At 46.2% G+C, this 23,702-nt stretch overlaps 1 protein-coding gene across 1 annotated transcript; it reads right to left on the bottom strand.

Moving 5' to 3' along the window:
- Window positions 1-4,893: 4,893 nt before the first annotated feature.
- APEX2 (apurinic/apyrimidinic endodeoxyribonuclease 2) lies at window positions 4,894-22,118 on the bottom strand. The gene is made up of 7 exons (XM_040322855.1): window positions 21,947-22,118; window positions 14,346-14,461; window positions 12,133-12,216; window positions 10,117-10,297; window positions 8,196-8,342; window positions 6,514-6,583; window positions 4,894-6,070 (listed from the first exon to the last, which is right to left on the bottom strand). Exons 1-7 carry the CDS (start codon window positions 21,973-21,975, stop codon window positions 5,138-5,140), a joined length of 1,560 nt encoding a protein of 519 aa, XP_040178789.1. The 5' UTR covers window positions 21,976-22,118; the 3' UTR covers window positions 4,894-5,137.
- Between the last annotated feature and the right edge of the window lie 1,584 nt (window positions 22,119-23,702).

Below are 23,702 nucleotides of genomic sequence, written 5' to 3'. Positions count from 1 at the left end.
GATTATAATGAGAACAGCTGCAGTGTCGGCATCCCTTTAGAAGTTGTTAACCCTTAGGGCAGTGGTCTCCAAACTGTGGCCCTTAGAGCACTATTCCTCCCACTAACACCAATGATGGGACGCTATTCCTCCCACCGACACCAATGATGGGACGCTATTCCTCCCACTGATACCAATGATGGGGCACTATTCCTCCCACTGACACCAATGATGGGATACTATTCCTCCTACTGACACCAATGATGGGATACTATTCCTCCCACTGACACCAATGATGGGACGCTATTCCTCCCACTGACACCAATGATGGGGCACTATTCCTCCCACTGACCCCAATGATGGGACGCTATTCCTCCCACTGACCCCAATGATGGGGCGCTATTCCTGCCACTGACACCAATGATGGGGCGCTATTCCTCCCACTGATACCAATGATGGGACACTATTCCTCCCACTGACACCAATGATGGGACACTATTCCTCCCACTGACACCAATGATGGGGCGCTATTCCTCCCACTGACACCAATGATGGGGCGCTATTCCTCCCACTGGCACCAATGATGGGGCGCTATTCCTCCCACTGACACCAATGATGGGGCGCTATTCCTCCCACTGATACCAATGATGGGACACTATTCCTCCCACTGACACCAATGATGGGACACTATTCCTCCCACTGACACCAATGATGGGGCGCTATTCCTCCCACTGACACCAATGATGGGGCGCTATTCCTCCCACTGGCACCAATGATGGGGCGCTATTCCTCCCACTGACACCAATGATGGGGCGCTATTCCTCCCACTGACACCAATGATGGGGCGCTATTCCTCCCACTGACACCAATGATGGGGTGCTATTCCTCCCACTGACACCAATGATGGGGTGCTATTCCTCCCACTGATACCAATGATGGGACAATATTCCTCCCGCTTACACCAATGATGATCACTATTCCCCCCACTAATACCAATGATAGGGCACTTTCCCTCCTAAATGCCAGCAATGATGGGCTAATGTCTACTCCCACTGGTCAAGGCCCAGTCCCCCAATAGTGTGAAGGACAGAAAACCAGCCCTTTGTTTAGAACGTTTGGAGACCCCTGCCTTAGGGAGTATCCCACCAAAACTTAAGTCCTATTGCATATGATGTTTCAATGTATTGAGATACCAGGTGTGAGAATTTCTCACTGTCTAGATGCATTGAGGGTCTTTAGGCTTTCTTGGGGCATAGTATCCGATTTTCACACCCAATGGACTCCTGGCCAACCTGAGCACAGAAGCATTGTGTTAAAGCGTTTCAGATTCCTGGTATGTGCCTGCTGTACCATGTACTTGTATGAAAAAGCATTCTGTTCTTTTTGTATGGTTTCCTTTGTGTGAAATCTCTGTTCCTACCAGTCGCTTTGCTTTCCTATTAAAAAAGACTGACCATGCTAGGCAGAGCACACTCCCAGGGGACATGGAGAGAGTGAGACAGACTGCAGCAAAAACGGAGGGGGCTGGAGGAGGACATGGGACAGTCAGCGGTGATCGGTGCTTGTAACTTCCCCACGCACTGATCACAGCCGACAGTACAAGTAACGGGTGAAGCATTGGGAGCATTTGCCCGAGTACAAGTACTCGGGCAAATGCTTGGTATCGGTCCCGATACCAGTATCGGTACCACCCTAATAATAATGTCACTTTACGTTCTGTAAATGGAAAAGGAACACTTAAATATAAAAAACACAAACATATTAATATTACATTTATTGACGAAGTACAAAAAAAAATTGTGATTTTTATTATTCAAAACTGACAATCTGTACAGGACAGTAAAAACAGTAATAAAAAGCAGGACACTGGGTACCGACATTTAAGTGCTTTATATTAAAACAACTCATTGTGAGATCTATACATGGGCTACCATTGCTGAAATGCCATCGGCCTCTCATGCTGATCCAATGGCTTCAGCACGTAAAATGAAAACCACCATGACGTGGTGAAGGTACATCATTTACACTCTCCCGTTTGCTCCTGGGATATCAGTGTCATTAACCCCAGGATTCAATGGGCAATTCGACGCTTCTGGCATTGCGTTATTTCAAAATGGGAAATGACGCAATGTGAGGAGGAGTTAGAGCCCACAGTTCAAAATTGGGCCTATTTGTCACTGAGCGGCAGCGGAGAAGGAATCAGTAGCGGCGGTGGCATGAGTGGCAAAAGCAGTAAGCGGAGGTGGCAAACTGTCATGAAGAAACTGGGCCACGCAGTGTCATTACTGCGCAGATGCAAGAGATCGGGGGGTGAATGCTGGATAACCAGCTGCACCTAATCCCGAAAATAAACACAAGCAGGCTTCAGATGCCTGCAACCTCAGTGGCCCCGTCTGATCAGGTAATATTTTATTGCTTTCTAAGAAAAGAAGCAGGAAGACATTACTAACATTATGCAAATATTATAGTAGAAGTTTTAACAATCACGAGGGCGCTTTTTTTTTTTTTTTTTTTTTTTTAAGAAAAAAAAGAAAGTTATGGGGACTGAAGCTCTGCTATAACTGGCTGAATAAATGTTTCAATGACTTAAAGCAGGGATATGCAATTAGTGGACCGCCAGCTGTTGCAGAACTACAAGTCCCATGAGTCATAGCAAGACTCTGACAGCCACAAGCATGACACCCAGAGGCATGATGGGACCTGTAGTTTTGCAACAGCTGGAGGGCTGCTAATTGCATATCTCTGCCTTAAAGCAACCTCTCTCCCAACTTTTTTTTTTTTAACTTGAGAGGAAACAAACTAGTTTTCAAGTCACCAATTCATTGGTGGTTGATAGGAAGAACGTCTCTTAGGCTAGGTCAGTGATGGCAAACCTTGGCACCCCAGATGTTTTGGAACTACATTTCCCATGATGCTCATGCACTCAGCAGTGGAGATGAGCATCATGGGAAATGTAGTTTGAAAACATCTGGGGTGCCAAGGTTCGCCATCACTGGGCTAGGTTCATATATATCCAGCTGCGGTTTGCAGTCCGGTGCGGTTTTGTTCACCAGCTCAGGTGCAAATCTTTATTGTATTCCAGGGATATGCAATTAGTGGACCTCCAGCTGTTGCAGAACTACAAGTCCCATGAGTCATAGCAAGACTGACAGACACAAGCATGACACCCAAAGGCAGAGGCATGATGGGACCTGTAGTTTTGCAAAAGCTGGAGGGCCGCTAATTGCATATCCCTGTTGTATTCGCACCTAAACCAGACCCAAAAATCACACATCGCTTTTCAGAAAGGACCGCGGCTGCCGCAGACATGTGTGAACCAGCGTTATTGAAAGCTGGTTCAATTCACATGTTATGCGAATCAGATGTGGTTAAAAAACACACATCCGACTCGCATACATATGAACTGAGCCTTAAATTGGTGGTTAGTTGGAAGAAAAATTCCACTCCATACAGTGGTGGTCAGAATGCACCACCCCTTACGGATACCCAAAAAAGAGCATTGGTGACAGGCCACTAGTTTAGTTGAGTGCCATTGGCCCAGAGACTATGCAGGCACCATCAAATGGGAGGTAGAAATTGCTCAAAGGAACCCCTAGTAACCTCTGGAGGAACCCTGGCCGATAATGGATGATTTAAGTTATTGAACCAAGAGACAGCCAGGCTAATACATTTTAGCAGCTCAGCAATGGCAGCCTATGAATTTCGCCAAGCAACCGATTCCTATAAATACTCCTTGACAAATCCTTAGGGCAGGGATCCTCAAACTACTGCCCTCCAGCTGTTGTAGAACTACACATCCCATGAGGCATTGCACCACACTGACATTCACAGACATGATGGGAATTGTAGTTCCTGAACAACTGGAGGGCCATAATTTGAAGACCCCTGCCTTAGGGAGTAGTATTTCCCAAACTCTGGTCTGTTATGCGCTTTGTACAATCTATCTCCAATGTTAGTCAAACTTAAATGTACCTACAGAAACGTCTTCTTTCCAAAGGCCCCTGACCCAAATACCCTTCAGTCCAATGCCAGCCTTCTGAGAGAGTCGTCACCCAATTGGCAGATTGCCCCAAATGGTTGTGGAGCCAATGACGGTAAAGCCAATCCACTCTGCTGGCCTAATCATTCAGCTCCCTCCAGTGCTTGCTTGAGGTAGCGGAAGTAGATTGACAATATCTAAAGTATGTGCGATAGGCACACAATGAGTTCTGCTTGCCTACATCTCACTTATTCCAGTTCCACAAGCTTAAAAACAAATGGGTAGATTCAGGTAGGGGCGCGCTAATTTGCGGCGGCGTAGCCTAGCGTGTTAACACTACGCCGCCTTAAGTAAGAGAGGCAAGTACATGATTCTCAAGGCACTTACCTCCTTACTTAGGGCGGCGTAGTGTAAACACGGCGGGCGTAAGGGCGCCTAATTCAAATGGGTTGGAGGGGGGCGTGTTGTATGGTAATGAGGCTTGACCGTTGACGTTTTTTTGTCGCTGCGCATGCGCCGGGCGACTACATTTCCCAGTGTGCATTGCGGTTGCGTACGCCGCACGGGCCTATTGATTTCGCCGTGGACGTAAACGACGTAAATCCCGATTCGGACGACTTACGCAAACGACGTTAAAATTTCGAATCTTGCGGCGAGAACGGCGGCCATACTTTAACATTGTTATTCCACCTCATAGGTGGAATAACTTTAGGCCTGCAAAACCCTTACGGAAACGGCGTAAATCGACTGCGGCGGCCCGGGCGTACGTTCGTGAATCGGCGTATCACCTCATTTACATAATCTAGGCCGACCGCAATGGAAGCGCCACCTAGCGGCCATCCGAAAAATTGCAATCTAAGATAGGACGGCGCAAGCTGTCGTATCTTAGATATGTTTAAGCGTATGTCTGTTTGAGCATACGCTTAAACATCCGTCGGCGTAGATTCGGAGTTAGGCCGGCTTATCTACTGATAAGCCGGCCTAACTCTTTGTGAATCTACCTAAAAGTTTGAAGTTGGTTATAGTTACTTATCTGGAACGCCTTATCCAGTTAAACCTTATTATTAAGAAGGGGCCCTGGAAGCTGCCATGAACGAGAAGGCCTAGCCCCTGATTTGGCCCATAACACTGGGTACACAGCACCATGTTGTACTACAATACAGCACCTACAATCCTTTGTCAGCCATCCATTCCATTCTTTTTATTAACCCAAAGGAAAAAGTTGCACCGGGCCTGCGGATTGGAAGAATGCCCGTCAGGACGGGCGCACACATAGAACTGGCGTCCGCAGTTAGGACCGGCCTTCTTCACTGTCCGCAGAACACAAGGTTCCCCGTGGCCTTTACAGTTGGGTGGAGGTGGAGGTCCTTTAAGCAAAGTCTTCCAGAAGGCTGCTTGTGGTTGGTTAGCTTTCTGAGAAGCAAGCAAATGGTCTTCTGTACCTTTGGGAAGCTCCTTTTCAGGTTCCAGCTTAGCGGTGTTAGTTTGTGGCTGTGTAGCAGTTGCCTTTAGTGCCGCTGGCTTAAAAAAGTCAAGGAGATTGACTTTCCCACTCTTGCCGTCCACTTTGTTCTTCTTTCTGATGGTTCCATTAAGTTTTTCTTGTGTCCTCTTCCGGGTGGAAGCTTGCTCAGACCCTTCAGTTGAAGGCTGAGAACTTGACGGGTCCATGGTCTCTCCATCTGAAAAATCTTTGTTCTTTACCACAAAAAACTGAGAGAGTTTTTGCTGCCGTCCTGCAAACTCTGGGAGGTATTTAGTACAGAGAAGGGGACATCTATCTGCTGCAACTGGCCTGCATTTCATAAACCCCTTCACCGGACAATGGTCAGATCCTTCAACCTCTGGCATTATAACCGAATCCATAAATTCTGTCTCAACCAGGCTCCGGTCGCCCAGAATATAGTCAATGCGGGTGCCATAATTGGTCTGTCGGGCCCTCGATCCTGAGTGCCAGCAGGTGAAGGCATTCTTCTGAGTGGGGTGGAAGTAACGGAAGGTATCAAGGAAAAGACCTCCTTCGGATGGATTGACATCACTTGTTTTAGATGCCGCCGGGACACCAAGGAACTGATCCAACCACTGACGCCCTGGGTTCTCTGCAAACACTTCCTAAAAAATGAAACCCATGTCATGACAAATAGGATTTATCTTCAAAACTGAAGCGACTCAGTAAAACTGGTGGAGCAAGTCTGGCTTGTATTTGCAGTCAGGACTGATCATGTCAAAGAAATTAAAGTGGTTGTAAACCTCAGACATGAAATATGAGCAAAGCATATCCTTCTATATAGTGTGTACTACATACTGTAGGTCACATGTCTGACATTGTGCAAAACATGTGTAAATCAGATAACTGCATGGAATTACAAACACTATGGCAGGTAAATCAGTACATAGATTTGCGTTTCACCTTTGTATTTGGCTTTTTGCCCAGAGCAGACAGCTCAGAGCAGGAGATAAGCTTATGCTTGATCTAATCCCCCCCCCCCCCCCCCCAAGATACAACACTGTCCCTTATATGCTGCCAATGCACTGGCCAAATAAGCAGAACTCACCAGATCATCGGGATCACAGTGGTCAACAGGCTTGTGCGAGGTGTTCACATCTCCCAGTATAATCACATGGCTGAAACATGGAGAGCAATGCAATCTGTCAGTAACCCATTCCTTATATAAGGTGCAGGGTGGATATAAATCAATTATAAAAAAAAAAAAGTTTTTGGATTTAAACCAATTAAAGCGGGGTTCACCCAAAAATAAATGTTTAACATTACATTCAGCCGAGTTGTCCTAATGACAATCGGCTGTTTTTTTTTTTTCCGTACATACCGTATTTCACCGCCGCTTCCGGGTATGTCTTCTCCGGGACTGGGCATTCCTATCTGATTGACAGGCTTTCGACCGTCGCATACTACGCGTCACGAGTTGCCGAAAGAAGCCGAACGTCGGTGCGACTCTATACGGCGCCTGTGCACCGACGTTCGGCTTCTTTCGGCAACTCGTGACGCGTAGTATGCGACGGTCGGAAGCCTGTCAATCAGATAGGGACGCCCAGTCCCGGAGAAGACATACCTGGAAGCGGCGGTAAAATACGGTATGTACGGGGGAAAAAAAAAACAGCCGATTGTCATTAGGACAACTCGGCTGAATGTAATGTTAAAAATAAATTTTTTGGGTGAACCTCCACTTTAAGCCCCGGACCATTATGCAGGTAAAGGACCTGGCCCCTTTTTGCGACTGCGTCGCTTTAACTGACAATTGCACGGTCGTGCGATGTGGCTCCCAAACAAAATTGGCGTCCTTTTTTCCCCCACAAAAAGAGATTTCTTTTGGTGGTATTTGATCACCTCTGAGGTTTTTATTTTTTGCACCATAAACAAAAATAGAGCGACAATTTTGAAAAAAATATCAATATTTTTTACTTTTTGCTATAATAAATATCCCCCCCCCCCCCAAAAAAAAAAAAAAAAAATTCCTCGGTTTAGGCAGATACGTATTCTACATATTTTTGGTAAAAAAAACAAAAAACGCATTAAGCGTTTTATTTATTGGTTTGCGCAAAAGTTATAGCGTTTACAAAATAGGGGATAGTTTTATGGCATTTTTATTAATATTTTTTTTATTTATTTTTTTACTAGTAATGGCGACGAGCAGTGATTTTTTTTGTGACTGCGACATTATGGCGGACACTTCTGACACATTTTTGGGACCATTGTCATTTTCACAGCGAAAAGTGCTATACAAATGCACCGATTACTGTGAAAATGCCACTGGCAGTGAATGGGGTTAACCAGGAGGGGGCGCTGTAGAGGTTAAGTGTGTCCTAAGGGAGTGTTCTTACTGTGGGGGGCGTGGCTGTGCGTGTGATGTCACTGATCGTTGTTCCCCAAAACAGGGAACAGATGATCAGTGACGGGCTCAATAGAAAGCACGGGGAGAGGTTTATTTACACTTACCTCTCCCCGTTCTTCCTCTCTGTGAGCCGATCGCGGGACACTGGCGGCGATCGCGAGGTCACGGAGAACAGGACCAGGTCACGAGCACGCCGGCTGGGCTCTTAAAGGCGACGTACATGTACGTGATTGTACCCAGCCGTGCCATTCTGCCGACGTATATCGGCGTGAATGGGGTCCTTAAAGTGGTTAAAATCAGATTTCTTTTATTTAAATGGATTAGATTTTTTTATCAAATTAATTTTGATGGTGTCACCATACTTCTCACCAAGAATAAAAACTCACCCGCCATTTCTCAGAATAGCTTCTGCCCGTATCTGTAGCAAACTGTAAAAGCGCAACTTGTAGGTCTTGCGCTCCGGCTTCTCAGGGTCGGCCCGTGGACAATATACATTGATCACCGTCAGCATGTCCTCTTTGTTATCAGAAGTTCTGAAAGGCAGCAAAAATCCTGAAAGTTATATACACAGCGAGAGGCATCTTTAAAAACAATATTTGTCTGGCATGTCCACTGTGGCATTAAAAAAAAAAAAAAAGGGGCAAAGTGACAGGTTCTCTTGTAAGAAGAACTCTACACTTACTAATACCTACATAGAGCATGAAATTCTAGTTTTTATGCAAGCTCTATGTTAAAGCCTACAAAAGGGAGAACAATCACCACCTCCTCACATAGAAGTGTTCAGGTTTGACAATCGGCCACTCAGATTGGAGTATTGCATTCTTGGGAGGGGTAAATCTGAATATTCACCAGCCTCACCAACAGAGCTCTGCCAAGCGGAGAATCAGCGGCTGGGTGGGAGCGGGGTGGTGTACTTACAAGAGATCCGGTCATTTGGCACAATGGGAAAAGACACAGGTTTCACTGGATGAGAATTGTATAATTAAAAGTGATGCTGAAGTCTTGTGTGTCCCCCCCCCCCATTTACCCACTTCCTGACCACACCATTTTTTGCCATACGGCACTGTGTTGCTTTAACTGACAATTGCAAGGTCATGTGACGCTGACTCAAACAATCTTGATGTCCTTTTTTTCCCCCCATAAATAGATATATTTTGGTGGAATTTGATCACCTCTGTGGTTTTTATTTTGCGCTATAAACCAAAAAAAAAAAAAAAATTATAATAATGTTTTTACTTTCTGCTATAATACATATCCCCCCAAAAATAGAACATTTAGGCAAAAAAAAAACAACACACAATAAGCGTATATTGATTGGTTTGCGAAAGTTATTGCATCTAAAAACTTCAGGATAGATTTAGGGACTTTATTTTAATTTTTTTACTGGTAATGGCAGCGTTCTGTGGTTTCTAGCGGGACTGCAACATTGCGGCGGACTAATCTGACCCCAAGTGACACTTTTTGGGGACCAGTGACATTAGTCATCAGTGCTAAAAAAAAAAAAAAAAAATACACCGATTACTGTATAAATGACACTCGCAGAGAGGGTTTACCACTAGGGGGCGATCAAGGGGTTAAATGTGTTCCCTGGCAGGTGTTTCTAACTGTGGGGGGGTTAATTCACTGGAGGAAAAGATATCGCGATTAGCTGAAACATGATCACTTACTTTTCCTCCCTGACAGATCAGCGATGTGCCTTGTTTACAACGGCACACGGCTGATCCGTCTCTCCTGTAAACGATCGGCGGGTCGTAGCCACCGTTACTTCTGTGTCCAAAGCAGGAGCGGCACACCAGCCCCCTAAACCGCATGCACTAAATCACGTACAGGTACGCGATTTTGTGCACCCGGGCCGCCCTGCCGAAGTAAATGTATGTGGGACGTTCCGGAAGCGGTTAATACTGTTATACTTACCTGTTTGTTGCAGTGGTTTTGCACAGAGTAGTCCAGAACCTCTTCTTGGGTCCCTCTTCAGGGCCGGTTGTATCTGTAAGATTAGGTGTCCAGCACATCCCCTTCCCTTTATATTAGATGTCAAGGGCCGCCCCACCATCAGAAGTTGAGTCCCCCACTCTCCCTTACATCACAGTGCACCCCCCTTTCATTATGCTGCTGGGAAGAAGCTGGATGCATTGCTTGAAAGCAGAAAGTAAGGGTCTGGAGTAGGACCAGAGGAGGGCTGGAGCTCTCCTGCAGCTGCAGGAAAGGTGCGAGGGCCACATGAAATGGCCTGGAGGGCCAGATTCGGCCCGCGGGCCTTGTATTTGACACCTGTGCTTTAGAGGAAAACCTGAATTATTTTCTTACAGGATGCCGTGTTGTGTGATGACTGTTCTTCCCTCTAGGTCCAGAGATAGCAGCTCCTCCTCCGAGAACTCCTCTGTGTTGCCATAGCAGCCGACAGATCCCTTCTGACTGGTGAGCTGCCCCGATAGCCCCTCCTCTGCCGCATGTGGAATTGCGCGGTCCTTACAGAATGTGGCAACCCCTAATCACACAGAAACGTGTAATAGATTAGGTGTCATCCTTCCTAAGTTTTCACAGATCTCATTTCTTGAAGCCGTAAAATGCCAGGAAAAGCACAAAACAAAAAGTTTTAAAATTATTTGATTTAATTTTTAGTGAAATGAAGAAAGTTAATACAATTTAGAACGCATAGGCACACTTAGAATCACACCCCAAAACACATTCTCCTACTCCTCCCTAGTATAAGGATACAACATTGAGAATTTTTCGCTGCTCAGACAAATAGAGAGGCCCAAAATCCAAGGAGCACCTTTAGGCTTTCAAGGGGCATAAATAATACATCCAATTACCTGAATATCTAAAACATATCTGGAGTCCCAGAATTGATGGACAATAGGAAAAAACCCCACATAATAACCCCCCTTTTGCAAAGTATCCCCCTGCCAACGTATTTGATTAGAGGCATGGTGAAGGTCAAATCTTTTGCCATGATTTTTATTTTATATTTTTTTAACTCTGCTTTAAGCCAAACACTTTCTTTGTGAAAAGTGCATCACTGGAGGGAAGTTTCATCTTTTCCCATTGTCAGCAGACAGAGCATGTGTACTAAGAGGGGCAAGGCAGCAGCCAGGGGATTGGTTTCCACTGACAGTGGGGAAGTGCTTGGAAATGGCAGGATCAATTTACAAAAAAACTAACACATAAATGAGAGAAAGCTTCTGCACACAAATAGGGTGCAGTTTAAAGACCTATACACAAACAAAATATCGCAGCTTACAAATTCTTAGATGCAACGGCTGCATTTGTTTTCTTTTTAGGCTTTTATTTTCATCTAGTGATCAAGCTTAAAGGAGTTGTAAAGGAAAAAAATGTTTTGCCTAAAATTATTGTCTGCAAGGTAGACAGACAGAATAGTGTAATGATTCTGTTAAAAAACGAGTAAATACCTATTAAATTCCTTCATCTATATCACCTCCAGCATTCTAGTTTCTGTTCTCTCATTCACTTCCTGGTTTGCGGCGCTCGTTCATGTAAGAACTACATTTCCCAGTATGCATTGCGGCACGCCCAGTAATTCACACCTCCTTGAAGTCTCTAACACGTAGAGAGCGTCCTGCTGCACAGATGTAGTTCCCAGGAGGGGGTGAGCACGTTACTGACCACCGCAGGAAAGCCTCCCTTCAGGGTGGTCAGTAAAATCAGACAAGCAGGAAGTGAACAGAACAGAGAAGAAATAGAGCAACTTCTGAGCAAGAACCAACAATGAGGGAGTGAAAAGAAGAATGTGTGCTTATTATGAAATAAAAAAGGTTTCCTTTACAACCCCTTTAAGTCTGTTTTTCAAAAGCACAAGCTCTCCAGCAGAATGCATCAGTTTACCATGAATGAGACAAACCATTTACTAGTGACAGAGGTGCTTAGAATGATCTGTTTTATTAATTAATGTAAAACCTTTATCCCAAAAGTAAAGAAAAAAATATATATAAAAACCTTTGCTGTAAACTACTTATAAAGTGCGAGCTGGAGTTTGCCTTCAATTTGTTGGTGTATCTAAATCTGCTAGTACATCTAACACTCTCCCCCAGACTGACAATGTTGCTGGCCAAAAGGTGTCCCCTGTGCTTCTTCACCTAGATAGGGGACACCAATACAGGAGGTGTGTTACTGGCCTGATCAGCCTGGGAAAAACCGAGGGGGGAGCCTAAAAATAAGAAAAGGAATGCAGCCACCACATTGAAGGATTGGCAAGTTGCAATATATGACATTTTAGGTTTTGACGTTTATAACCGTTTTAATAAGGAGGATTCCACTGAGACTGTAGATATACAATGTTGTATATAACAACAACTCGCCTACCTGAATATCCACTCCGTGCACGACTGAAGCTAAAGTAGGAATTGTAGCCTTCTATTATGGCGGTAGGTTCATCCAGCAGATCCCCTAAACAAGAAAACCGTGAAACATTACAACCGTATACTGCAGGGAAAATGTACAAAGGGTCTGAAGTGTGAAAACCTCTAGGGTTGGGATTAATTAATTAAAAAATCCAAAAAATATATAAAAAAAATAAATATACAAAAGTAGAAAATTACATCATAATACAGTATCATATCATACAAAGGATAACAAGCATATAAATAACAAAAGGACACAGTGCCACATCTCAAAGTTCCCCAACAAGGGTAAAGTGAAGAGTGGCTGATCATTGATTATTTATATGCTTGTTATCCTTTTTATGATGCGATACTGTATTATGATGTAATTTTCTACTTTTGTATATTACATTTATTTTTTTATATACTTTTTGGAATTTTTTTTGTTGCCCACATAATCCCAACCCTAGAGGTTTTCACACTTCAAATTTTCAAGGGATGATGGCAATCACATGGTCATCTGTATAGGCTGGTTTATTTCCAATGTACAAAGGGTCCAATCCCCAATTTCCATAAACGTACAGTAAAACCTTGGTTTGAGAGCGTTTTGGAAGACAAGCAAAATGTTTTAATAAATTTTGACTTGATATAAAAGCAGCGTCATGTTACAACTGAGTATAAAAGAGAAGAGAGGCGCCTCTAAGTGTAGCAATACGGTTACATTTAATGAAGGTACAACATTTAGCAACTCACATGGTTGATGATTAAAACAGACACATCTAAGCATGTAGATATCCGGGGTCAAGCAATCCACATAGACCGTCGTCCTCACCGCCACCTATGTCGCCCCTTCCACGAGCGGTTCAAGCCTCACTTTCAGATCGCTCTACTGCAGGGTAGTCTTCCCGGTCATGATTGCAAGCTGACAGCGGTGATCAACCATGCGTGTTGCTAAATGTTGTACCTTCATTAACTGTAACCATATTGCTACACTTAGAGGCGCCTCTCTTCTCTTTTATACTCTGGGGCTCCTCCTGGATTTTGATTCCAATTCCCTTGTGGAGGCTTCCATTTGTGGATGGACATTTTATGGTTACACAACTTATCACATTGCTATAATCTTTTTATATGGACTATAGACTGAAGGACTTATTAATAAATGGTTGCGGAACAAATCATCTGAGTTTCCATTATTTCTTATGGGAAAACTCACTTTGATATACAAGTGCTTTGGATTACAAGCATGTCTCCGGAACTAATTATGCTCGCAATCCAAGGTTTTACTGTATATGCTCTGGTCATGGCCCATTGTACATTTTATTTATAATATACATATATATATATATATATACACACATATATATATATATATATATATATAAAAAATAAATAAAAAAAACTGCATAATAATCTCTCAAAATGTCTTGCCTAGGCAGGAATGGTTTAGCCCCCAACTGCCTACAGCCTCTTGGAATTTTCAGGGTAACCACCTAACCTCTGGAAGGTTTACCCCCTCCCCCCATTTTTTGCGATACGGCACTGCGTTACTTTAACTGACAATTGGGCGGTCGTGCACCTCTGTATCCAAATAAAATGCGTGTCCTTTATTCCCCACAAATAGGAGGTTTCTTTTGGCGGTATTTCATTACCTCTGCAGTTTTTATAAAAACGAACTAAAAAAAAAACACAACTATTTTTTACTTTCTGCTATAAAAACATATCCAAAATAATCAAAATGTCTTCATAAATTTAGGCCAATATGTATTCTGCTACACATTTTTGTTAAAAAAAATCCCAATAAGCATACGTATATTGATTGGTTTGCGCAAAAGTTATAGCGTCTACAAACTATGGGATATTTTTATTATTTTTACTAGCAAGCTCTCCGAGTTCCTTATGCTGCCAATAACAGAGGGTAGGTAATCACTTAGAAAAAAGAGGAAAAGTGCTTTTTATATGTTTTTTTACATCTATACGCAAATGTTTTTACAGATCATCATTCCCGACAGCAGGGGTAAACAATCTTCCGCAAGACAGCTGTTGTGGAACTACAAGTCCCATGAAGCATTGCAAAATGGACAGGCTCAGCCATGACTGCCAAAGGCAGACTGAGATCAGTGGTTTCACCACAGCTGGTGCCGAGATTGCCACTCCCCTACCCTATGGTGCGTCTGCTTCCCCACCAGGGCTGCTTACTGGTCACTTTGGTCTCCTGCAGGCAGATAATGTCTGCATCCAGCGAGTCAAGGATTTCTTTCAGTCCCACCCGAGTTGCCCGAATCCCATTTATATTCCAGCTCACAATCTTCATCCTGCGAACAAAAAATAAAATAAATTGTTATGAATACTTTGCAAGATATTATAGGGCCAGTCCACCGGAAAATTAAATACTGAAAGTCTCTTTGGAAAAAAAAAAAAAAAAAAAAATGAAATGTTAATATTAAAAGACCCCTCCCCCCGACACACACCTAACACATTTTGGTCCAGATTCACAAAGCACTTACGCCGACGTATAACAAGTTATGCCGACGCAAGTACAAATGTGCGCCGTCTTATCTGTGCGGCAGACCCACGAACAGACATGCGCCTAAAAATAGGCTACACCCCGCCGACATAACTTGCCTACGCTGGCGTAGAGTGGGCGCACATTTAGGCTGGGAGCATGGTGCCGCTCCCATTGATTATCCATTCAAACATGCAAATGAGGGAAATACGGCGATTCACGAACGTGAGTGTGCCCGGCGCATGCTACGCGAGATGCGCGCAAGTTGTACGTCTGGCGTTAAGTTATTCCCCATAAAGGAGGCGCAACCCTGCAACAGACATGCTCAGGTCTGCACCAGGGAACACAAGTCGGCGTATTGTGCGTTGGACGTGTGTCTGGCTGGGCGTACGTTATGTTCACGGCGTACGCAGTGATCCTGCGTAGCTTAGGCAGTTCGTTCACGGCATGCGCAGTTCGTGATACGTACCTGTCTGGCGCTCAGGCCATCATTTGCATGGGGTCACGCCTCATTTGCATTGGGTCACGCCCACTTCCACCTACGCCGGCGTACAACTTCGAAACCAAACCACGCTGGCGCAGCGTTGGAAGCACTGGCTTGCTGAAAGCAATGCTTACCTCTCTGCGCTGCGTTGGCGTAGCGTACAGTGTTTGCTCTATGGCGGCGTAATGTGCGCCTTGCTCTCTGTGAATCTGGGCCATAGTTGGTAAACAATCAGGTAACACATATCAGGTATCAAGTCGCACGCTGGAGTAAGAGATATACAACTAACAGATGTTAACCACTTCCCGACCGCCGCATGTATATGTACGTCCACAGAATGGCACATACAGGCAAATGGGCGTACAGGTACGTCCTTGCCTTTCCGCGGGTCGGGGGTCCGATCGGGACCCCCCCCCGCTACATGCGGTGGTCGGATTTCTGCGGGGAGCGATCCGGGAAGACGGCGCGGCTATTCGTTTATAGCCGCTCCATCGCGATCGCTCCCCGGAGCTGAAGAACGGGGAGAGCTTCCCCGTGCTTCACTGTGGCGGCGCATCGATCGAGTGATCCCTTTTATAGGGAGACTCGATCGATGACGTCACACCTACAGCCACACCCCCCTACAGTTGTAAACACACACTAGGTCAGTGTTTTTTCAATTCCAGTCCTCAGGCCCCCCCAACAGGTCAGGTTTTCAGGATTTCCCTCAGATGAAAAGGCTGTGGTGATTACCAAGGCAGTGAAACTGATCAAATCACATGTGCAAAATAATGGAAATCCTGAAAACATGACCTGTTGGGGGGGCCTGAGGACTGGAATTGAGAAACACTGCACTAGGTGAACCCTAACTCCTACAGCGCCCCCTTGTGGTTAACTGCCAAACTGCAACTGTCATTTTCACAATAAACAATGCAATTTAAATGCATTTTTTGCTGTAAAAATGACAATGGTCCCAAAAATGTGTCAAAATTGTCCGAAGTGTACGCCATAATGCCGCAGTCACGAAAAAAAAAAAAAAAAAAACGCTGATCGCCGCCATTAGTAGTAAAAAAAAATAAAAAAAATAATAAAACTATTCCCTATTTTGTAAACGCTATAAATTTTGCGCAAACCAATCGATAAACGCTTATTGCGATTTTTTTTACCAAAAATAGGTAGAAGAATACGTATCGGCCTAAACTGAGGAAAAAAAAAAATTATATATGTTTTTGGGGGATATTTATTACAGCAAAAAGTAAAAAATATTGCATTTTTTTTCAAAATTGTCGCTCTATTTTTGTTTATAGCGCAAAAAATAAAAACCGCAGAGGTGATCAAATACCACCAAAAGAAAGCTCTATTTGTGGGAAAAAAAGGACGTCAATTTTGTTTGGGAGCCACGTCGCACGACCGCGCAATTGTCTGTTAAAGCGACGCAGTGCCGAATTGTAAAAACGCCTTTGGGCATTTAGCAGCATATTGGTCCGGGGCTTAAGTGGTTAATGGATTCTTATATTTCTCTTCTAAAAAGGCTTTTTAAAAGGAGAATAAAAAATAGTGGCTGTTGCATTTTTTTTTTTTACGCCTCACAATTTTTGCACGGCAGTTTATCAAACACAAATTTTCCTGAAAAAAATAAAACTAAAATACATTTTACTGCATACAAAGATTTTGTGTGCAGTTTCCCCCCGTCCCTGGGCTCCCGGTCTACAGGACCACTTTCTAGTCTTCTAGGTCTCAAGACAATCCCCATCCCACCCCGCCCCCATCCTTGGGGTCGCCAGGTCATTCCAGTTTTAGGGTCTCCCTATCTAGGCTTTGGTCTTCTACCCCCCCCCCCCCCCGTCTTCAGGGTCTTAGATTCCTCCCTCCCAGCCCTGATCTTTGAGGCTTTTCAGTTCCCCCATCTCTGGGCTTCCAGTCTCCACCCCGCACCCCCTTTGGGGTATTTGGATTACCCCAATCTTCAGGGTCTCCGTGTCTCTGGGCTCCCAATCACCTCAATCTTTGAGGCTTCCTGGTTCCCTATCCCCGGGCAACTTGTCTCCGGGTTCCCCCCAGTCCTCCCAATCCCTGCTCTCACTAGCCTTTAGACTCTCTCCCCAGTCCCCCCCCCCCCTAGTCCTCAGTGTCTCCAGTCTTTGGGGCTCCCAGGTTTCTGTCTCCGGTCTCCAGAACCCCCCCAGTCTTTGGAACCAAGCGTAATATTCCCACAGACACACACATTCAACAAACTGGCTGCTCGGTAATGCTGGGTGCTGTGATAACCATAGGCTGGAAACCATGGATGATCAGAGTGAAGAAAAAGTCATTGGCACACCAAGTAGGGTTGTCCCGATACCACTTTTTTAGGACCGGGTACAAGTACCGATACTTTTTTTCAAGTACTCGCCGATACCAAATACCAATACTTATTTTTTTTAAATGTGTCCCCAAATGCAGCCATGTCCCCCCACAAATGCAGCCATGTCCCCCCACAGAGGCAGCCTTGTCCCCCCACAGAGGCAGCCTTGTCCCCCCACAGAGGCAGCCTTGTCCCCCCACAGAGGCAGCCTTGTCCCCCTCATATGCAGCCATGTCCCCCCCATATGCAGCCATGTCCCCCCCATATGCAGCCATGTCCCCCCCATATGCAGCCATGTCCCCCCCATATATGCAGCCATGTCCCCCCCATATATGCAGCCATGTCCCCCTTACCTACATGCTGCCGCGCCGCCGCTTGGTTAATACGGGCGGGGAACATTACAGCTTTCATTTGAATAGCTGTAGTGTTTCGCGCCGCGCTGCGTATAGACACTCCCCCTTTCTCGGGACTGGACAGTTCACCCGAGCAAGGGGGAGTGTCTATATGCGGCGCGGCGGGAAACACTACATCTATTCAAATGAAAGCTGTAATGTTCCCCGCCCGTATTAACCAAGCGGCGGCGCCAGCGGGGATGCGGCGAGTATCGGATGAGGCATCGGGGGCATTTGCGGGAGTACAAGTACTCCCGGCAAATACTCTGAATCGGTCCCGATACTAGTATCGAAACAACCCTAACACCAAGGATTCCTCTAAAGCAGTGGTTCTCAACCTGGGGGTTGGGACCCCCTCGGGGGTCAAATGATGAAATGCAAGAAAGACAGTTAGAGGGAAAAAAACAAGGAATTATGATAGAGAGATAAAAGGGAAAGAAAGGAGAACAAAGAAAGAGGGGTACATCCTAAAATGTACCATATAAAAGTTTTAATACTGTACGAATGGAAGGCACTCGGGGAGCGCTAAATGTCCACGGGTTAGGGGCGCAAATTACTTGTCTTGCCTTGGGTGCCGACAACCCACGGTATGAAAATAATTTTACTGTTAGGGGTCCCCACAACTTGGGAAATGTTATTAAGGGGTCACAGCACTAGAAGGTTGAGAACCACTGATCTAAAGGGTCCAAAGCTTTATTATCGCCGTCACATGATAAACATACAGCAACGTTTCAGAGCCACACAGGGACCCTTCATTAGGCAAGTGAAAATAAAGCTTTGGACCCTTTGATGGAATCCTTGGTGTGCTGGTGACATTTTCTTCACCCCAGTCTTTGAAGTCTCAGAACATCGTCCACGCCCAACCTCCCCCCCACCTCCGCGATCGTGGTCTTCAGGGCTCCCCGGTTTCCAGGCTCCTAGTCTCCAGGATCTTCCCAGTTTTCAGAGGCTCAGACTCACCCTTACCCATTCTTCAGGGTTTCTGGGTCACCCCAGTCTTCAGTGTCTCCCCCGGATTTCCTGGCTCCTTGCTCATAGTCCCCCCCCCCCCTCCCCCGCAGAGTCTCCAGGTCCCCCCAATCTCAGGTGCTCCCATTCAGCTGTACTCTGTTTTCAGGACTCCCCAGTCTTCAGGGTCTCAGTTCCCATCCCCCCCGTGTTTTTTTGGGTCACTGCAGTCTTTAGGATCTCCCCAGATTTCCTGTCTCCGGGCGCATAGTTCCGCCCCAGTCTTTGGAGTCTCCCCAATCTCAGGTGCTTCCATTCAGCTTTACAGTCTCTGGGACTCCCCAGTCATCAGGGTCTCAGTCCCCTCCCCCCCATGGCTTTAGGGTCACCCCAGTCTTCAAGATTTTCCTGTCTCGGGCTCATAGTAACCCCCCCCCCCCAGTCTTTGGAGTCTCCCCAATCTCAGGTGCTTCCATTCTGAAAGACTCTGCCTCCGGGACACCCAAGTCTTCAGAGTTTCCAGTCTTCAACATTTTTGGGGCTCCCATTCACCAGCCTTAGCACCCCCTTGGTCTCTTAGGCTCCATTCACACCTAGGCAGACAAATTTGCGGCGTTTTGTCGCCGCAAATCGCGGTACAAATAGCGGCGTTTTGTACCACGATTTGCGGTGACAAAACGCCGGTATTGTCCGCCTAGATGTGCCCCAGATTGACCCCCTCTATGGAGATGCTTCCCATCTCCTAGCCGAATGCCGCCTGAAAAAAAGGTCCGGGACCTTTTTTCAGGCGTCAGGCGTTCGGCGTGGAGATGTGAACCATCTCCATAGAGGGACATGTGTTTTCGTCCCTCTGGCGGCAGCGGCGTAGCACTACAGGCGTAAAAACGCCTAGATGTGAATGGGGGCTTAGGGGGCCCGTTTACACCGAGGGCAGTTGGATGAATTTCGAACTTCCCTCCAACTGAATAGACAGCCCAACATCAAGGGATTCCTATGGGGATAGTTCACATCATTGCGGTGCAGTTCAGCGCAGTTAACCACTTGCCGACCGCCGCACGGCTAAATACATCAGCAGAATGGCACGGCTGCGCAAAAGGACGCCCCCTTTAACCACTTAAGACCCGGACCTTTAGGCAGCTAAAGGACCCGGCCAGTTTTTGCGATTCGGCACTGCGTCGCTTTAACTGACAATTGTGCGGTCGTGCGACGTGGCTCCCAAACTAAACTGACGTCCTTTTTTCCCCACAAATAGAGCTTTCTTTTGGTGGTATTTGATCACCTCTGCGGTTTTTATTTTTTGCGCTATAAACAAAAATAGAGCGACAATTTTGAAAAAAAATGCTATATTTTTTCCTTTTTGCTGTAATAAATATCCCCCAAAAAAATATATATGAAAAAAAAAAATGTTCCTCAGTTTAGGCCGATACGTATTCTTCTACCTATTTTTGGTAAAAAAAAAAAAAAAAAAAATCGCAATAAGCATTTATCGGTTGGATTGCGCAATATTTATAGCGTTTACAAAATAGGGGATAGTTTTATTGCATTTTTATTAATTATTATTTTTTTACTACTAATGGCGGCGATCGGCGATTTTTTTCGTGACTGCGACATTATGGCGGACACTTCGGACACATTTTTGGGACCCTTGTCATTTTCACAGCAAAAAATGCATTTAAAATGCATTGTTTACTGTAAAAAATTACAATTTCAGTTTGGGAGTTAACCACAAGGGGGCGCTGAAGGGGTTATGTATGACCTCATTTGTGTTTCTAACTGTGGTGGGGTGTGGCTGTAGGTGTGACGTCATTGATCGTGTTTCCTTATAACAGGGATGACACGATCAATGACAGCGCCACAGTGAATAACAGGGAAGCCGTGTTTACACACACCTCTCCTCCGTTCTTCAGCTCCGGGGACCGATCGCGGGACTCCAGCGGCGATCGGGTCCGCGGGTCCCGGAGCTTCGGACCGGGTGGCGGGAGCACGCCTGCGACCCACGGCTGGGCACTTAAAGGGGACGTACCTGTACGTGCTTGTGCCCAGCCGTGCCATTCTGCCGACGTATATGTGCAGGAGGCGGTCCTTAAGTGATTAAGAATCGGCATTGTGGGCACGCGCCCTCCGCGACTCCGGGTCCCGCAGACTTGATGTCCGTGGGCATACCCGCGATCGTGTCACGGAGAGGAAGAACAGGGAAAGGCTGAATTAAACAAGCATTTCCCCAGTCTTCCTAGTGACAGGACACTGACCACAGCTCCCTGTAATCGGCAGCGGTGATCAGTGTCGAGTCACACACAGCTCATCCCCCCTACAGTTAGAAGCACCCCCTAAGACACACTTAACCCCTTCAGTGCCCCCTAGTGGGTAACCCCTTCACTGCCAGTTTCATTTTCACATCACTGATCGCTGTAAAAATGCCAATGGTCCCAAAAATTTGTCAATAGTGTCCGATTTGTCCGCCATAATGTCGCAGTCACGATAAAAAAAAAAAAAAAAAAATCGCAGATCGCCGCTATTCCGAGTAAAAAATAAAAATAATAATAAAAAATGCCATAAAACTATCCCCTATTTTGTAGACGCTATAACTTGTGTTCAAACCAATCAATAAACGCTTATTGCGATTGTTTTTATCAAAAATATGTAGAAGAATACGTATCGGCCTAAACTGAGGAAAGAAATTTCGTTGTTTTTTTAAATGTTTTTTGGGGGATATTTATTATAGCAAAAAGTTACAAATATTGAATTTTTTTTCAAAATTGTCGCTCTATTTTTGTTTATAGCGCAAAAAATAAAAACTGCAGAGATGATCAAATACCACCAAAAGAAAGCTCTGTTTTTGGGGGGAAAAGGACGCCAATTTTGTTTGGGAGTCATGTCGCACGACCGCGCAATTGTCTGTTAAAGCGACACAGTGCCGAATCGCAAAAAGGGGCCTGGTCCTTTAGCTGCATTATGGTCCTGGGCTTAAGTGGTAAAAACACAGTTACGTACAGTTTGTGGTGTGAAGGGGCCCTTGGGCTCCCAGGTCTTGGGCTCCTCATGGTCACCCCAATTTATAACCTAGCCCACTACATGACCGAGTCACCCCCTCCACACAGAGGGATTCTGGGTAATATGGCTCCTCTCTTATACACATCACACACACACCTACAGCTCTTCCCTCCGTCCACCGACATGTCTACAGCACCCGGTCCCACCTCATCGCCGTGTTACACTGCGCTTTCTATTTCCCGCTCGCAGAGCTGACAGGAGGAGCACAGCCGCTCGGCGCAGAGAATGTACGTCATCACCGGGGGGGAGGACCAACATTGACATTCGGAACGCGTGTATGTCAGGAGAAGGGCGTGTGTGCCAGGAGAAGGGCGGGGCAATCCTGCGAGCAATGACAGAGGGCGCGAGTGATAGGCGAGGCAACGTGGTAGGGGCGGGGACGCTGATGACAGGAGGCAGTACCTGTTTGCAAGAGAGGGGAGGAGTATAGTGATAGGGGCCGCCCCGCCCGCTTTCCAATGACTGGAGGGTAAACACAGCACAGGCCAGCACACGTGCTCCTCCTGTTATTGCTGTCAGGATCGCCCCGCCCCTATCACTATACTCCTCCCCTACAGACATGTGCTCTCAATGTCATTGCTGCCAGGATCGCCCCGCCCCTCTCACTATACTCCTCCCCTACAGACATTCACTCTCAATGTTATTGCTGCCAGGATCGCCCCGCCCCTCTCACTATACTCCTCCCCTACAGACATGTACTCTCAATGTTATTGCTGCCAGGATCGCCCCGCCCCTCCCACTATACTCCTCCCCTACAGACATGTACTCTCAATGTTATTTCTGCCAGGATCGCCCCGCCCCTCTCACTATACTCCTCCCCTACAGACATTTTCTCTCAATGTCATTGCTGCCAGGATCGCCCCGCCCCTCTCACTATACTCCTCCCCTACAGACATGTTCTCTCAATGTCATTGCTTGCAGGATCGCCCCGCCCCTCTCACTATACTCCTCCCCTACAGACATGTTCTCTCAATGTCATTGCTTGCAGGATCGCCCCGCCCCTCTCACTATACTCCTCCCCTACAGACATGTACTCTCAATGTCATTGCTTGCAGGATCGCCCCGCCCCTGTCACTTTACTCCTCCCCTACAGACATGTACTCTCAATGTCATCGTTGTCAGGATCGCCCCGCCCCTCTCACTATACTCCTCCCCTACAGACATGCACTCTCAATGTCATTGCTTGCAGTATCGCCCCGCTCCTGTCACTATACTCCTCCCCTACAGACGTTGATGACATTGAGAGTGCATGTCTGTAGGGGAGGAGTATAGTGAGAGGGGCAGGGCGATCCTGCAAGCAATGACATTGAGAGAGCATGTCTGTAGGGGAGGAGTATAGTGAGAGGGGCGGGGCGATCCTGGCAGCAATAACATTGAGAGAACATGTCTGTAGGGGAGGAGTATAGTGAGAGGGGCGGGGCGATCCTGGCAGCAATGACATTGAGAGTGCATGTCTGTAGGGGAGGAGTATAGTGAGAGGGGCGGGGCGATCCTGGCAGCAATGACATTGAGAGTGCATGTCTGTAGGGGAGGAGTATAGTGAGAGGGGCGGGGCGATCCTACAACCAATGACATTGAGAGTGCATGTCTGTAGGGGAGGAGTATAGTGAGAGGGGCGGGGCGATCCTGGCAGCAATAACATTGACAGTACACGTCTGTAGGGGAGGAGTATAGTGAGAGGGGCGGGGCGATCCTGGCAGCAATAACATTGACAGTACACGTCTGTAGGGGAGGAGTATAGTGAGAGAGGCGGGGCGATCCTGGCAGCAATAACAGGAGGAGCACGTGTGCTGGCCTGGGCTGTGTTTACCCTCCAGAGTCCAGACATGTGAAAGATGAGTCGGGGAAATTC

The sequence above is a fragment of the Rana temporaria genome, chromosome 9 (assembly GCF_905171775.1).
Source record: "Rana temporaria chromosome 9, aRanTem1.1, whole genome shotgun sequence".
In the NCBI taxonomy this organism is placed as follows: domain Eukaryota; kingdom Metazoa; phylum Chordata; class Amphibia; order Anura; family Ranidae; genus Rana; species Rana temporaria.
Note: the sequence above shows the minus strand (reverse complement) of the source record. Positions and strands in the feature narration are given on the sequence as shown.